Below are 16,894 nucleotides of genomic sequence, written 5' to 3' on the forward strand. Positions count from 1 at the left end.
CAGACAGAATCATCCCTCCAACGCATATTTCCATTCATGTTCAGGGTGGATTATCAATATTTTCTCAATTAGGCCTATTTTCCACATTTCGTGTATTAGGCCTGGAGGAAATCACCATTGACAAGGGAAGGGACCCAAGTGAAACACGAAAATTTTAATTAAACTTATACAGTGGACACTACGAACCAGGGGCGGACCAAGAGCCGAGCAACTCGGGCGACTGCCCGGGGCGCCAAAGTCAGAGGTGCACCAAAACGAGCCTCAAAAAGTAAATTTTATAATGTGTTTTCTACTGACTTTTTTTATCTATATTCTTGTAAAGTAGCGGCAATTATATAATCTTTTTCCATTTCACCATGGAAGAAGAGAGTTTTATAGTACTAAGGGAGCTGTATCGACAAATGGAGAGATGGCATGTAGAATAAAGAGTGGAGGGGGAATGAGTATTGTTTGTTTGCTTGAGTTTAGCGTTCCACAGTTATCGTTCCACTTTTATCGTTCAACAGAACCCACAGGGAATTGGATCCGGTACCACAGAAGGTAGGCGTGCTAGCCACTAGACCAAGCGGGGGAGTGGAGTTGGTATTTTTTATGGAGGGCCATATTCTTTGTGAAGTTTTCCTAGGTAATGAAGGTCTTTTTGAAAAATGAGTTTAAAATATTAAAAACACTATGATAAAATGTAAAATATAGGCTTGTACTAGGGGGAGGGGCCCAAAACGTCAATTTTTGCCCGGGTCCGCCCCTGCTACGAACAAAATAAAGAGTCCCTCATTTAGTTATATCAGCAACCGTGAGGATTAAGGGAGCAAAACTCCCTCCAATTTCAATATTGCCCAGGGGAGCACGGTGGTTTAGTGGTAGAACGCTTACTTCTGATGAGTTGGGTCCTTAGTTCTTTTCCCGGCCAAGTAAGTTTGTGGTGGACAACATCATGTCCTTAGGTTTTGTCGGGATATTCCCGTTTCCTCCCACATTTTACTCCACCAATTCTTCGATCATCATTCATTTGCCTTAACCATCCGTCTCGCTTAGACTAAAGAGCATAAACTTGCGACGTTAAACTGAAATAGTTTAAAAAATATTCCCCTTTTGTGGCAGCGAAAACCACAATTATAGTATATATTAGATATTAATGAAATTTATCAGTGGGCACTAGAGACAAAATAAAGAGACCAGTATTTTGTTACATGGACAACCGTAGGGTTTAGGGGGAAGGTAAAATAACCCTCCAACTTTAAAATTGCACCTATTTTGTGACAGCTAAAGCAACACAAATACATCTCCGATTTTAACGAAACTTATACGCTGGATATTAGAGACAAAATAATGAGACCTGTATTTTGTTATTGACACCCGTAGAACTAAGGGTGCAAAACCTCTTCCAACTTCAATATTTTACCGCTTTTATGGCAACGAAAACATAAATTCATCCCCAATTTTAATGAAACTTACCAGTGGGCAGTAGAGACAAAATAGAGACCCGTATGTGACAAAATTTGGGATATCATTATGAATATCCGAAAACCCAGTCTCAGAGTAAAATTAGATTTCATGAGGTGTGACTACGGAGGCTATTTGCCAAATATTAACAGAGGATTTAACACGTTAGCTGCCAAGGGTGAATTTTGTTGTTCACCGGTAAAATGCCAAACGTACTTGCTTACATTATTCTTGTTTTGTTCATAGTTTCATCACATAATGTTAATGTTGAAACATAATCTAAGGTGAGGCATTGAATCTGGGCACTTGAAAGTTGGGGGCCGATCGGACCTACGTATTTCTTTCTTTCTTTTCTTTTCTTTTTCTTTCTTTTTTGTTTATGGGTAAGAGGATAAATTACAGTTGTACTGGCAACTCTGTTTTATAGTCATTTTTTCATTGTTATATGAACTAGCTAGCTTTTTATGAGAAGTGTGGATGAATCCCTCTTGATTTTAGTGCTAATAAGTAGTTCCTTTGTACAATAAAAGACAATAAATATGTGCAGAACTTGATCTCATTAGTAATAACAGTATAATGATCTAAACCTTTCTGAAAATTCACCAAATAAGGGAACTTCACAACACTGGCAGAATAAATTAGAATAAATAATGAATCTATTGTTAAATTTTTAACATGTCACTCAAAAAGATACATTTAGGCCTAGGTCCGATAGGCCCTACAAAAACAGCAAATACTTATTACTTGATATTCAGTGCCTCCTAGCGACGTTAATCAGCAACATCTAACAACAAAACCTACAGCATAAATCTCCTTTTATTTGTGTGTGATAGAAATCTAGAGTTCATTAACACAAGAGGCAGCACCTTACTATACAAGTACTCTAATGACAACTCGACGAATTAGAAATTGTGGGTCCCATCGAAACTACGAGGACATTTTCTTAGAACACTTCAGTGGGTCCGATTGGACCCACATGGCGGCTAATGTGTTAAAGATACGGGAGCTGTGGACATCTTTTGTGTACCCATTTAGTGTTTCTTCTAATTATACTTTGCCTCTTCTAATTATATATATTGCTAGTTTAGTGCCCCATTGCAGTCCATTCAATTTTAATTTTACCCACTCGTACAAAATATTTTGGAAGAGAGCCCGACCCCATTCCTTAACGAAAGAGCACAAACTAGAGCGCACAGCGCAGTGATTGTTCATGATGTTTTCTTTTTATCCAAAAACGTTTTTATGTGTTATCACATCCAACATACTCGTCTAAGTTATCCTTTTGCGATTACTTTCTTTTCCCGAAATAAAAGCACCAATGAAGGATTGCTTTTCTTGACAATGTTACCACACCCAGGAAACAGTAAGACATTCCATCATATACGGATCATGCAAAGCTATGTGCAGCTGTAAATGAAGTCTGTTTGTTCGTTGAATAATCGAAATAAGTTGATTCCACTTCTTATTCATTTATTGCTTTACAGACCCAGACTCGTTTCCTAATGGCCCCGTATAATATATGAACTTTTAAATGAAATTTAATGAAAGATGTTCAAGAAAAGTATACTGATTTTGCGGGATCAAGAATGGCGTAACCTGCCTCCACTCCGCTCTTTTCGAAGCCACTATCTAACTAATCAGGTAGATATCACTATATTATGTAATTATTCTTAAGATAAACACCTGTACAACCCCTTCCACACACACACTTCAACACCTTAAAACAGGATTGGACACAAAAAATGTTCTACCATAAGAACAGTGTAGCAAAATGAGTACTAACTTGCGTTGGGCAAGAACTACTGTTCGGTGTATCTAACATTATACTGACGTAAATTAATGAAATGATGATACGAAGTGTTTGGAAGTCGACCACAAAACTGGTACGACCGTTCAAAGAGATAGGACAAAGCGCGGAATTGTTTTCAAAATCTTGAAATAAAGACCTTATCCAATGGAGTCAGACAAAAACAAGCATGTGAGCTCAGGAGTGGATCCAGGACCGACTTCTGGGGGGGGGGGAGGCGGTGGGTTGTCATATTGCTACTTAGAGCTACTTTTAAGAGCTCAAACTCTGGGATGGTTTTTATTTATATATATAAAATAAGAAAGCTCCCTCTTCTGGGGGGTGATCGCCCCGATCGCCCCCTGGATCCGCCACTGTGTGAGCTTTTTATGGTTGCTGTACATAGCCGCAGACGGTTATTTAGATCCACTAATAATAATAATAATAATAATAATAATAATAATAATAATAATAATAATAATAATAATAATAATTATTATTATTATTATTATTATTATTATTATTATTATTATTATTAGTAACGAAATCTGCCTTCATCTTTCGAGCTAACATAATTCGCCGAATACCCTGTATTGAGTGATAGACAATCACGCATTGTGTCGCAACTCCTACATAACCAAAAGATTGATGTATTCTGCATGTTGTGTTTCTACCGAATGTTCAATCCAGAGATGTGCGTCTACGCGTAAAAAACGATAGTTTACGTTTACATGTCAACAATGCGTAGACAATGTAAACAACGTAAACTATGTAGAATATGTCAACAACACGTAATTTAATATGGCGTCGTGGACAATAAAGGAGCTTTCTTTTGTCGTTATCTTGCGAAATTGCGTACAAAATAAAATGCCTAGACCAGCGAATAGTGACTTTCGAATAATTAGGGAAATAGGCAGCGCTACTTCCCATTTACGCAAGGATGAGAAACCTCATACTTTTAGGAATTATTCATTGACTATCTAGCTTTCTTAAACAGTACAGCAGAATCGACAGCGCAAATTTCAGCGTTGTCATCCGTATCACTTTCAGATTAGATAATTCCGTCTAGTTTTTATATGTTAGTCGTTTCCCTAATCTTTCGCTGCACCGAAGCAAAACAACTGAATGAGGAAATATGAACAAACGAGCAACGAAATTCTTCCTTAGTGGTTGTCTACATAGTCTACACGAGAAAAGGTGTAATGTAGATTACGTATAGATTACAGTAGACAATCGCGTAGACGTAAAATTATAGTTTACGGCACATCACTGGTTCAATCGCTAAATATTCTCTGAGTTCTCAATCAAGACGGACGTCTATTTAGGCTTTTGGGAAGAATTTGATTCCAATCTAATAGAACAGGAGTGTGGCGAGAATTATATTTTTTCCAACAGGATGGAATGGTTAGCATTACATCTGACATTTCACTAGCTCGTTGGTTGTTTGGAGTTTAATATCTTTCATTACCGAGACTGTACGAAACATGGACCTACAATCTAACATGGAAACCAAACCATCACAATGAGTTCAAATTTCAAGTATCTCACACAAATAATTGAACCCGAAACTCCATGCATCAAAATGCATGTTCTCGCGTGCTACCAACAACAGAAAGAGCTTTCACTTACTTGCGTTCATTAGATGTCTACAGCTTAGTGCACAGTCAACAAAAGCTTGTATTTCTCAAGGTCACCTGACGTATAGACATGTGATCATTATCTGTGAGTGTTCTAGAAAAGAAAAAGTGCAATTGGGGGAATCCACACACTATTGGGAAACTGAAAATATTGCCACGAATATCAGAATATTACGAGAAGGGACCTGACCGAGGCAGGTGGGTTTTTAGGCTCCAACACTGTATATACTTGTCCCGCAAATTGTAAGTCACTAACTTTAAATAGTATCTGCACCAGAATTTTCGGCGTTCCAACCTTCTGTGCTACTTGCCTGTCTTCCAGTGATGATTTTCAGGAGTAGCCCATTGGAAATTCCCCCAGCTCACTCGGAGCTGCGCAATTCACACTTGTTAAATCTTCGACCTTCACGCTTAATAAAGGTTGCCAGTATTTTCGAAGTACAGGGTGGCCCAAAAGTGGGTATACACCCTTGCCTTGTTCAAGTATAAAATTCTAGCTTATGGGTTTATTTGCTTCGGCTGTTCCGGGCTTAAGGTATAAGTAAAAAAAAAAAAAAAAAAAAATTAAGAACAAACAATAAAGAAACTAAGTCTACCTTTGATAACAATAAGAAATAATATGAAGTATATTGAGCAGATCAGTATGGAACTGTATACCTACTTTTGGGCCACCTTGCACTTTATCACCATGTGTATTGAAATCCTCACTCCTGTCTTCCCTCTTCAAGCTCCAATCTTTCCAATTAATGTTGCCCATATTTAATTTGGGGCATACACACTCGTCTCAAAAAAGTATCGTGAAAATACTGTCTCGTCTCGAAAAAAATCTGCTTCCATTACAAGAGCTCTGCTCGCCTCCACTTTCAAGAGAATTCAGTCACAAAAATATTTCCTAGTGTTTCATTCCATAACGGTTTGCGTCAACGCAACACACATTCGCGTTTCAGTTTGCGATAATAAGCATGCCAGTTATAATTAATTTTTGCATGCCTTACGATGCGATACGATAGGCAAATTTGCAAAGGTTGATACAAAATAATTCCTTAGTGAAGAAACGGTAGTAAAAATTATGTTTCCAATATTTAAAACAGTTTTAATGTATTAGGAGTTGTATTAATGCAAGAGCACTGCTTATACTTACGACGCCCATTTTATGCCAATCTGAACCTTGTATGTTAAAAACGTATTTAAAACAACTAAAGTGATCTTTATACTTTGTACTTCCGCAAAGAAATCCTACGATCAGCCATGGCGGTAACCCCGCAGGGGGGGGCGCGATCGCTCCCCCCAGAAGAGGAAACTTTCTTACTTTATATATATAAATAAAATCCATCCCAGAGTTTGGAGCCCTTAAAAGTTGCATTATGACAACCCACCGCCCCCGCAGAAGTCGGTCCTGGATTCGCCCCTGTAACCCCGACTATGTAAATATTGATATTTCATATTATTTTAAAAGTACATTACGGTATATAAAATAGAAAACTGTATAAGTATTTTGTAATACAACTCAACTTGCTTAATGGCACAGTCAGATGAAATATCTTATCTGTATGATGTAATAATTAGCGAGATAGAACTAGTCTTGAGTAAGAGATATGATCCTACAGCTTCCTATGAAAAGAAGAAAACAAGAAACAGTTGACTGACGTAATGTGGTACCGAAAAAGTGGAGTGGTGAAGTGAGGGATTTAATAAATAAAAAAACGCAGTTTAGTGAATGTTTTGTTGAGCTTTGTTGTGAAACGCTTTCTCAGTTTATTTCTTTACAATATAAGAACAAATGTAAAGTTGAATAGTGTTATTAAATATCCTTGTTAACTGAATGAATGGTTTCTGACACTACACGTAAGCAATGTAAATACATTAAATCTTGATACAATATATAGAGATACATCGTAAGTCTGAAATGTATACATTATTATATGGATTTTACAAATACCTCATTCAAAAAGATGAATATTGTGTTCTAATTTTAGGACTTGATAATGCAGGTAAAACAACATATTTGGAAGCAGCTAAAACTAAATTCACGAAAAATTACAAGCGAATGAATCCAAACAAGATCACAACAACAGTTGGTTTGAATATCGGCAAAATAGATATAGCTCATATTCAGTTGAATTTTTGGGACCTTGGTGGACAAGAAGAATTGCAATCATTGTGGGACAAGTATTACGCTGAATCTCATGCAATTATATATGTTGTTGACTCTTCGGACAGAGATCGAATTCCTGAATCGAAAGAAGCTTTTGATAAAATGATTTCAAGTGAGGTGTTGGATGGAGTGCCACTACTTGTGTTAGCGAACAAGCAAGATATTCCTGATTGTATGGGAGTTCGCGAGGTGAAACCAGTTTTTAATCAAAGTGCAGCCTTGATAGGAAGACGTGACTGTATGGTTATGCCTGTGTCAGCGTTAACGGGGGACGGGGTGGATGAAGGAATCCGATGGTTGGTTGACTGCATTAAGCGAAATAGTGTAAACAGACCTCCACGAAATCAAGACGAAACGTAATTAGCATTGTGATGAATTGTTAATATTATCAATGGAAAACTATATTTATGGTGGGTGAATATCTGATCGTAGTTTTTTTTTTTTTCGTAAATCGCAATGATGTATATCCATTTTATGTTATCCATAATGTAATGATATAATCTTTAAATACAATAATTATAACATAGTTATCCTGTTAAATTCAATATTTTGTTCCGTGTGGATTAAGAATACGGGTACAAATTTATATTACAGCGAAATTTATTTCTGTGTGAGAATAGTAATCCTCATGTCCTGTTTTCCTTTCTTTCGTTGGCTCGTGCCGATGCCTTATCTTTAATAGATAAATGTGAGGGGATGGAAGTAATAGTTGTTCAAAAATTAGAATTTATTCACAATCCCCTAGTATCTTCTACACTCTTATTTTCTTAGCGCTTGCGCACCAACTGTGTACAAATTTGTAATAAACGTACAAGCTTAAATCTCATTTCGGTTAAAAGAGTTACTTCTGTGAAACCACAAACTAACCCAAGGTAGATGGTTATTACAACGCACCGTAGCATTTACTACGGTTCAGATCACTGCGGAACTGGAGGTCCTGCTCCAGTGTGCGTCCGTTGGGAGCAGGTACGTATGCATATAAAGGAAAACAACTGTAAAGTGTTCCCATCAGTCTAGTCTAGGTAGTCTTTACAAGGTAGTTTTGCAATAAATTTGCATAGTAATGAACCACGCTTTTTAACGATGATTTACATGTGCTCCGCTTACATAAATAAGTTCCTTAGGTACTCCTTTTCCTTTCAGAATTAGTAATTAGCTTATAAAGTTTAATAAAATGCCCTCGTAATCTCGATTTTCACCCGTTGTTTGGATATCATACGAACGAAATTTGAAACGTTGCACACCATCTTCTTAATCGGGAGTGTACATTACTAAAACACGTAATATATTAGAAAAAAAAAATCCTTCATAATGTGAACACGCAGTGGCACAAGTTAAGACACACCAGTGTGGAAAATCTCTACCGAAAAACATATTTATCAGAAACAAATTTCTCTAGATGGCAGAATAAATAATTACGTAGAGAATGAAAAATCGGAAATAATACCAAACAAAACAATAAGTGGTACTAAACATCAGAGAATATTTTTTTCTTTATTCTAATTCTTTTGAAAATGGTTTATGCCACTTGACATGAGATTACAATTATTTCTTATAGGTGAAGCCTAGAAGTCACATGTGATACAAGTTCCCCCCCAAGAAACGGGTATTATTTAGTTTTTCCACCAAATCACTTGTTAGTAGCTTTTACCTACTTAGTAGTTGTTACGGATTGTTATTTGTGATTGTGATGAGTAATAATAGTGTGAATGAATGGCATAAAAACTAGTGCATAAAACGCAAACTAACTTGTGCTAAGTGGCCACTAAAAAGCATGAATGCTATCTAACCAAGCCAAGGCAGCAGCACACAAGAGGAGCCGAGCGGCAGCGATGAGTGTGTCCGCAGAGCAGGTGCGTCGGCGATGGTGGTTATATTTATCAACGAGTTTGCTTTCTGTAAGACATGGTACCAGTTCCGGAGCTGTGAATGGATTTTGGGGAGATACTAAATGCCATCCAAAAAACCAATGACTTGTAAAAATTTACATCCGTATTATGTTACTACTTTCCATTTTTAAATGGCATAGATAAAGGATCCAACTTTGACTGAGTATAAGTGAACAGCAAGTGTTAATGAATTGTGTGTGAATTTTCAAGTGTGTATCTCGTTGTTTTAACACCTTACTGCTTGCTTGCATCTGCTCACTGTTGCATTCACAGGCCACTTACAATTCTTTTTGTGTGACGAAACAAATCCTCCGTGGAAGCATACCTTGTAAACACGGGAAATCAAGAAAAGAACACGAACTTTTGAACCATTAAGTGACGATTTTTCCGAAAAACTATTCATAGAGCTATGTGGTTGCTCTTCTCAGTTTTATCTATTCCGAAAAGCTTCTAAAGTATACGCGTTTGTAAAGCAGTTTTTGGCAATTTTTACACAAACATTATGTTCGATATAGGCCACCTGAGGTTCACCTGTACCGAATGGGAGTAATATTATGTCGCCCGGTGTATACATTTTCAAAGAGATGATTAGGAAAAGAATTATTATTTTTGAACAGTTCTAATCTACAGCTAATCCGTACATATTCGATATTTATTAGTAATCATATTTCTAGATATAGCCAGTGTGAGGCCTATTTCAATAAACGAAACTAAGTGGGGAAGTTATTTTGAATTAGCCCGCGACACTGTTTATTGATTAGTGCGCTCACCTTTGGTGCACGAGTTTCTAGATTCAATTCGTGATTGGAGAATATTGAATGCATTATGTTTGTTCGTATTCCACTTTAAACTGTAGATAACCGTAATAATAATAATATACTGACTTATCTGTAATGTTCCTTCAATAACGTATTGAAGGAACGTTATAGGTGGGTCAGCATATTATTACTATTGCAGATGTGTGCCACACGCTCAAAGAGCAAATACAGATGGTCTTCCCCGCTGGCGTAGTGGCTAGCATGTTCGATTCCCGGTGGGAGAGTACAAAAACTTCACAGTAATTCATTTTCATTAATCAACCATCTTCTTTGTACTAAAAGTTATAAACGTAGGATATAAACTTAAATAAATGAATAAAGTGTAGATCCACGTATTGTAAGCTTTAATGATGAAAGGGAAGATCCTGTCCAACAAGGATCAAATTTTTTAATTGAAGGTACCTATACCCAGTATCGAAAGCATGTATATATTAAAGTACTATCTTTGCTTTAATAGAAATAAGTAGCTCAATGGTAAAGCACTCACCTCTGGTGCATGAGGTGCCTGGTTCGATCCCAGCTCTCGGCACCTCATGCACCAGAGATGAGTGCTTCACCATTGAGCTACTTATTTCTATTAAAGCAAAGATAGTACTTTAATATATATATGCTTTCGATAGGTTTTTGGTGGACAAACATCGTGTCCATGGCTTTCCTTAGGATTGCCTCGTTTCATTCCACTCTTTTCATTCAACATTATCAGCAATCTCCTTTAGCCTTGGTGTATAATCGTGGAACGTTTAAAATTTGTACCGAAAATAAAAATCTTTGCGGTGGGACTGAAGAAGTCATGATGGCTGGCCGCTGGACATGATTCTTTCATCGTCCCAGGTGAGAACGTTACATCTTACGCTTTCTAAGTAATACTTATTGAATATTAGCAACAAGTAACATTCTTTACTACTTTAAATGTATGCTTAGCGGACGAAAAATTAGTCGCTTCCTAAAGATATCACTCTAATATCGAGTAACACCATCTGATAATCACCTCGATTAGGCGAGGGGTCCACAAGAATATCCAGATATTCCACAGCTACTTGCAATCATTCGCTGATCAGAAGATCACGTACGGCCATCAACTTGCTGGGATGTTGATATTAACGTTTCACCCGCAGTTCCAAAGCGTCTCACAAATTTTCAGTAAGATTAAGAGCTAGGAGAGATGTGAGACGAGCGTGCGTGTTTGTTAAACCATGCATATAGCTCATCATGAAGCTGTATTCTGAATGGCAGCACCTGATCACCGAGAATACTCAAATAAACATCCTGGTTCATGTTCACGGTCACCTGAATGAATGGAACCAATGTATAGTAAGAAAAACACCACCGGCGTAGGCTACACCTTCCGCATGCTGCAGGTGAAGTGCTTATTGGACCGTTGGTGCATTCAGTGCCTTGCGTCATTGGAAAATAGACTGAACTGTTATTCATCAAAACACAACTATACCTCCAGTCCACCCATCCAATTTCGGTAGTGTGTAGTTTATTAAAAACCGGCAACTTGATAATGTTGCTGTGAGCAAAGGCTTCTTAAGAGGTACCGTACTTCATATGCCCATGGCATGAACTTCTCGTCACAACATTCGCTCGGATGTGGGTTGGAATGGGCTTGCAATCCAACCGATTACCATTTACAAGACCCTGGTTCTCTGGGTGAAGATCTTTTCCCGACAACAAATCTCATGCCGTATGTCATTATCACTAATGCTACACCATTTCTTGTAGACACGTTAGATAGTACGCCTTGATACACCTACAAATCTGGCAACCTCACTCACTGTTACCATGTACATGCCCATGCATAATAACCCCTTTTTAGCCCCTGACACATTTTTTCTTTGCCCATTTTAACATACTATTGCCGTACTGGACGCCGTCTTCCTTACTCAGCGCTACTGAGATGATCACACGACACTAATCCAGACATTCTTCACCACAATACTCTGCAACGCCGTTTTTTAAGGCATAATGAAATAACATTGTTTCTACTCAGACTAGTTTTTTTCTTTTTTTTCTTTCTTTTTAATTTTTTTATTTATTTCATTTTTTTATTTTATTATTATTATTATTTTTTTTTTGTGAGCCTACATCAGTAAATAGTGATTACCTGAAGTGCCATGAAAAGTTTTATTTATTTATTCTTAACATTTTGGTCTTGTATTCTTATAGAATTTCTTGTTTGCAAGAGTTATGTATTTATTACAAAATGTTAAAGAGAATAATATTGTGTTTAGAAACATATTTCGTTATAATACATGTTTAATGACTGAAATTGACCAGTTGACAATCATAGTATTTGAACGTAACTACCTCTTGCCTCCTTTTATAATTTTTCTTGATAGTTTCGAATGTCGTCATCAGCAGATCGGAGTTTTTTTTTTTTTCTTTCTTTCTTGTGGAAAATACTTTCAGATCTTAGAATGCCACCTGGTACTTCTTCATCACTTATAAAAGTACAAGATAACATTCTAAAATTCTGAATGCTTTTCCAGGAAATAGCTTGGAGCTTCTAACCGTGATACGTAACTGTTGAAACTTCGGAAAAATTATTAAACAATGTGATACGTGATTAAGTTCAATATTTAGGTTTCTGTTAGATTGCTAAATTGCTTAGACCATAACACTTGTTTTAGATCTATAAATGTTACATAAGGGATTAGTGTTCCTGCTATTTCACTAAAAAATACCTACTTTTATCTCTTAACGGATCGCTTACTTCCTGGTAACCAGGAGGTAAGAGTAGGGAAGCAAAATTGTGACAGGCTACAGAAGACTCGTGCGTAACTAGTTTCGATTTAGAGATAATCAATGAATATTACAGGGTTCCTCTGGTTAGAGAAGTCAGGGAAAATGGTACAAGGCAAGGAAACTCAGGGAAAAAGACTGGAAAGTCAGGGAAATTTTATAAAATATATTTTTCTAACATTAATTGTATACCAATTTCAGCTTAGCCAACCATCAATGATCACAGTATGGAACGTTGCTTAGATTTTTATGGAAGGTAGGTGAAATGTACGTATGAGCAATTGATTATTATGTGTCTCTATAGAATAAATGTTCTCCGACATCTGTCATGAAAGTCAGGGAATTTCCTGTCAAAGGTCAGGGAAATAGATTTCTCTAGATCAGTAGGAGCCCTGTATTATTATCTAGCTATGTAATGTGACACTTACTTAACGAAGTGATTTGACGCATATTTATGTAATTCCTAGAGAATATAACAACTTACTGAGTACTTTAAACAACTTGTCTATTGATCGATCTTGAGAGCTACTGACGATGGCAACGAGATTGATGAAACATTTTACTGAAATTAAAGTGCATGTGAATGGATGGTTTTGTTGTTTTGATTCTTTTTATTATTATTATTATTATTATTATTATTATTATTATTATTCTTTCAGAAGCCACGTATGCATTGAAAACTGAATGCTTCAAATTGTTTACAGTTATAGCTCATAGTAGTATGCGAAGAAGAGTTATCCTTCTACTACAGCGGCACCTGTAATTATATATCGACTGAGATAAAGTCCATGATAATTTTATGTAAATTAACTTTAATCAAAGGCAATTGTAATAGATTTTGAAGAAATAGTTCACCTTCCAGCTGGTGTGTTGCATAAACAGGTCTTTAAAACACGTTAATGTATGCATCTACATATGATTGTAATAGGTAGGGTGTATGAATAGTTTAAATTTGTTTCTTGTTTACTAAAATCAAGCTTACGGAATCCCTTTTCCAAATCAACTCGGCTCGGAAAGTCTACCATTACCAAATCAAATAGTAATAAATCCAGAATTCGAGTAAATAAAATTCATTTCTTTCAAACTTCTGTGATTTTGCAAGTATAAAGTACTATGAATTGTTTCGTGGCATTTAGTTGGGTGATGTATGATTAGTATATTAGCTTCTGTCAACTTTATATCTAGCTTTTTAGACGAGGATTAGCTATATATTAATTCAGCCACATTTCCAGGGCTGTAGTTGAACATCTCATATTCTGCCTTTACCGAGATTCGAATATGGAACCAAGTGAAATTCCTGAAATAAAGATACCTTTTTGGTGCATTACAGAAACCTTTCTTGATCCATTTGTGTCATATTTAGGTGCCACAAGTAATGCTCAGATATCACATTTCAGTTCCCAGGTAGTATGAGAGTACACTTACATGAAAAATTCATATAAAATAAACCTAAAGATATTTTACTGTCAAAGGTAGCGTGCATAATACTGTATTCAATAGACACTCTTTAATCGGCATGTTTAGGATCACGGACTTGCCGAATTATCGAACGTCAGCATAGTTTTAACAGGTATATTAATGATAAATCAATGTAGATAAAATGGAAACATGTATTTTATGTAGATATTAATGAAAGAGAAAAAAACAAACTATTTTTTTTAACATACCAGATCCTCTGTGGATGTGAATTCTATAACACACAAAGAGTGAAAAAGTGACTGACTGGACCACTCGAACCCAGATCTTCGGCATACTATGCCGATGCGTTAACAACTACGTCAGCCAGTCTGCTTCCTAGAACAGCGACTCACTGTCACTCTCGAGGTCAGTGCTCTCCACTCGGACCTCGTCGGTTGTATCACAGAACCACTGCTGTGCTTGGACAGTCCCTGTGTCCCTCATGCTTTAAGAAATAGTTACGGGGGTAGCTGTCATACTTTGCGTTTTTTCGCCTGATCCCTTCAATATAAGCTGTGCCATGGTGTAAAGTTTTTAAGAAAATTTAGAACGGAAGTAGGGGAGGGGAATGAAATGCAATTTTTATAATATAATGAAAAAGAAATTGACGATACAAAATTAGTTCTTACCTGAAGTTCCCGGTTGCATCTCAACTACATCACTGACGTTAGAATCATCATAAGCAATTTTCGGATCAACACTTCTACAGTCTGTTTGGGTTTCCAATGTTTCAACAGCATTGGATTTTTTAATAATGATTCTTCATTCTTTGAAGTAAACCAACCATTTCTTTCTTACACGTTTTGCAACGAGCTCGTATGGCCGTTTTCTTATCTGATGAAGTTTGAGTTACATTAATAAATTTGCTCCAAAGGATGTCCTTTCTCTTCCCGTAAAACTCATGTTAAACGATTCCAAGTTGTACGGAGGCTGATAACCAACATGTACTGTATCAACGAGTGCCTGCGATATTTTAATTTCAGAGCCGCAATGTAGCAAAAAACCCTTTGTTTGTTTTCAGAATACAGTTTCCAAGATAATTCTTTTATTTATTTTTAGTATCACTTCTACAAGTAGCCCAACCTTTGACTACGACACTTTCTCGGAAGTTAATTGATAAGCATTTAAACAATTCAATAAATGCTAAAAACAAGGGGAAAAAGAGACAAAATAAATTGAAGATCACCACATTGACCTTCTGTAGCGAGAAGAAATCAAAATATTCACACGGGATGGAAATAGCCTTCTGAATGAGGTATATTTTTTGACAACTCTCTCTCTCTGGCATTTTTTTTTTTTTTTTTTTTTTACAAAAATAAAAATAAACATGTTTAAAACGAGACTTAAATAATGCACGTGTTTAAAACATGTTTAAAATGTGTACAAGGTGTATCGGGAGGTGATTTCTGACACCAAGATAAGACAAAAAGTATAGACCAACCTGGGTGCACAAAAGCTTTCTCTCGGATTTATAGGCTGTCGAAAACATGAAAAAAAAAAAAAAAAGCCCATAGCTCTAAAACTATGGAACCAAGCGTAGTCGGGTGAAGACTTCACTTAGGAACTAATATATGTCTTATCCTAAAATCCATGTTTCAGAATCCTAAAGTACTCACGCAACAAATTTTATAGAGGGAATTTGGCTATGGACATATAATTTGAAGTACTCACCAAGTACCGCTATACAAATTGTTGCGGAAGTACCGTAGGATTCTGAAACGTGTATTTTAGAATAAGACATATATTAGTTCCTAAGTGAAGTCTTGACCTGACTACGGTAGGTCCCATAGTTTTGGAGCTATGGACCTTTAATTTTTTTTTGTCATGTTTTTGGCAGCCTGTAACTCCGAAAGGAAACATTTGTGCCCCCAGGTTGGTTTGTACTCTTTGTCTTATCTTGGTGTCTTAACTAGTAACAAGAATTGACGAAATTTGAACCTATGACCACCAGGGAAGGAATACCGTTCACTAAACTCTCATCTCACAAGCCACGACGTAAATATAGCTATTTGCAGGTTATAAATTTGTAAGTTACATATATTACAGTAAAAATATTTTTTTTTATTATTATTATTATTACCCCCCGACTGTCGTTGTGCAAACATTCAGCATGATATGATGTAGGGAAATGAATTACATTAAGGTGGTAGGATTTAATTTCAAAATTGAAACATAGCAAGTTAAAGAAAAGAGTGTAATAACAAATATTATATTTGAATATAATTTCGTCTTAAAATAGATGCGACTACATCGACTTCAAAATTGAGTTTCTGGAAGCGTAGCTAGAAGAAAAATTCGTGAATAAGGGTGGTCGAGATTCGAACCTAAGACTATCCAAGTAGGAATTCCTTACATTAAACATTCATGTAAAAGGCAACGACGTAAAATATTTGGCACTATTTTATCAAATGTAACTTAATGAACACAATAAGAATAAATTTTATTGACTTAAAAAGTGTTCCTGAACAAGGGGAAGTTCATTACACACCCTATAACTAAGCTACAAGAGGTCTGTGTCCCATCTGAACAGTGCATCCACCGAGCCAACGTTTGGAACATCCCATTCTACTAGGTAAAGGAAAAGTAAGTGACGGACTACGTAGAGTTCCCCGTGGCTGAGTGGATAAAGTCATGCAACGATAACTAAAAGGTTCGTGGTTCGAAACACGGTTCGGAAGGTAAAGATTTTTTTAAATTCTTAATTTCCCAGATCTTAAGATCTTTCTCTCCCTAATCATCTGATGCTCTAAAAAGAGTTCTCTATCTTAATTTGACAACTGCCTAATGTGATCCTCGCAGTTTGGAACCTTTCATTGTTTTGTTTCATAAAGTCACAATTTTCATCATAATACGGATGCTGTCCAACCATTTTTCTGCAATTCTACACTTATATATGTAAATCATTCCTTTCTGTCTCCATATTTGAATTTCTCTCTCTCTTAATGCCGTCCATGAACTCTTAT

The 16,894-nt window shown here is 36.4% G+C and overlaps 2 protein-coding genes across 2 annotated transcripts in view; one reads left to right on the forward strand and one right to left on the reverse strand.

Moving 5' to 3' along the window:
* Positions 1–16,894, reverse strand: part of LOC145673307 (cystathionine gamma-lyase-like) — a 183,845-nt gene that overhangs the window by 58,656 nt on the left and 108,295 nt on the right. The gene's annotated exons all lie outside the window — the stretch shown is intronic.
* On the forward strand, positions 6,495–7,551 carry Arfrp1 (ADP-ribosylation factor related protein 1). The gene has a single exon (XM_081742898.1). It carries the CDS (start codon positions 6,773–6,775, stop codon positions 7,379–7,381), a length of 609 nt encoding a protein of 202 aa, XP_081599024.1. The 5' UTR covers positions 6,495–6,772; the 3' UTR covers positions 7,382–7,551.

Source organism: Thermobia domestica, chromosome 16 (genome assembly GCF_964235325.1).
Source record: "Thermobia domestica chromosome 16, izTheDome1.hap1.1, whole genome shotgun sequence".
Taxonomy (NCBI): domain Eukaryota; kingdom Metazoa; phylum Arthropoda; class Insecta; order Zygentoma; family Lepismatidae; genus Thermobia; species Thermobia domestica.

Coding starts and splice junctions, on each gene's coding strand:
- Arfrp1 (XM_081742898.1), top strand. CDS start 6,773: ATGTATACATTATTATATGGATTTTACAAATACCTCATTCAAAAAGAT.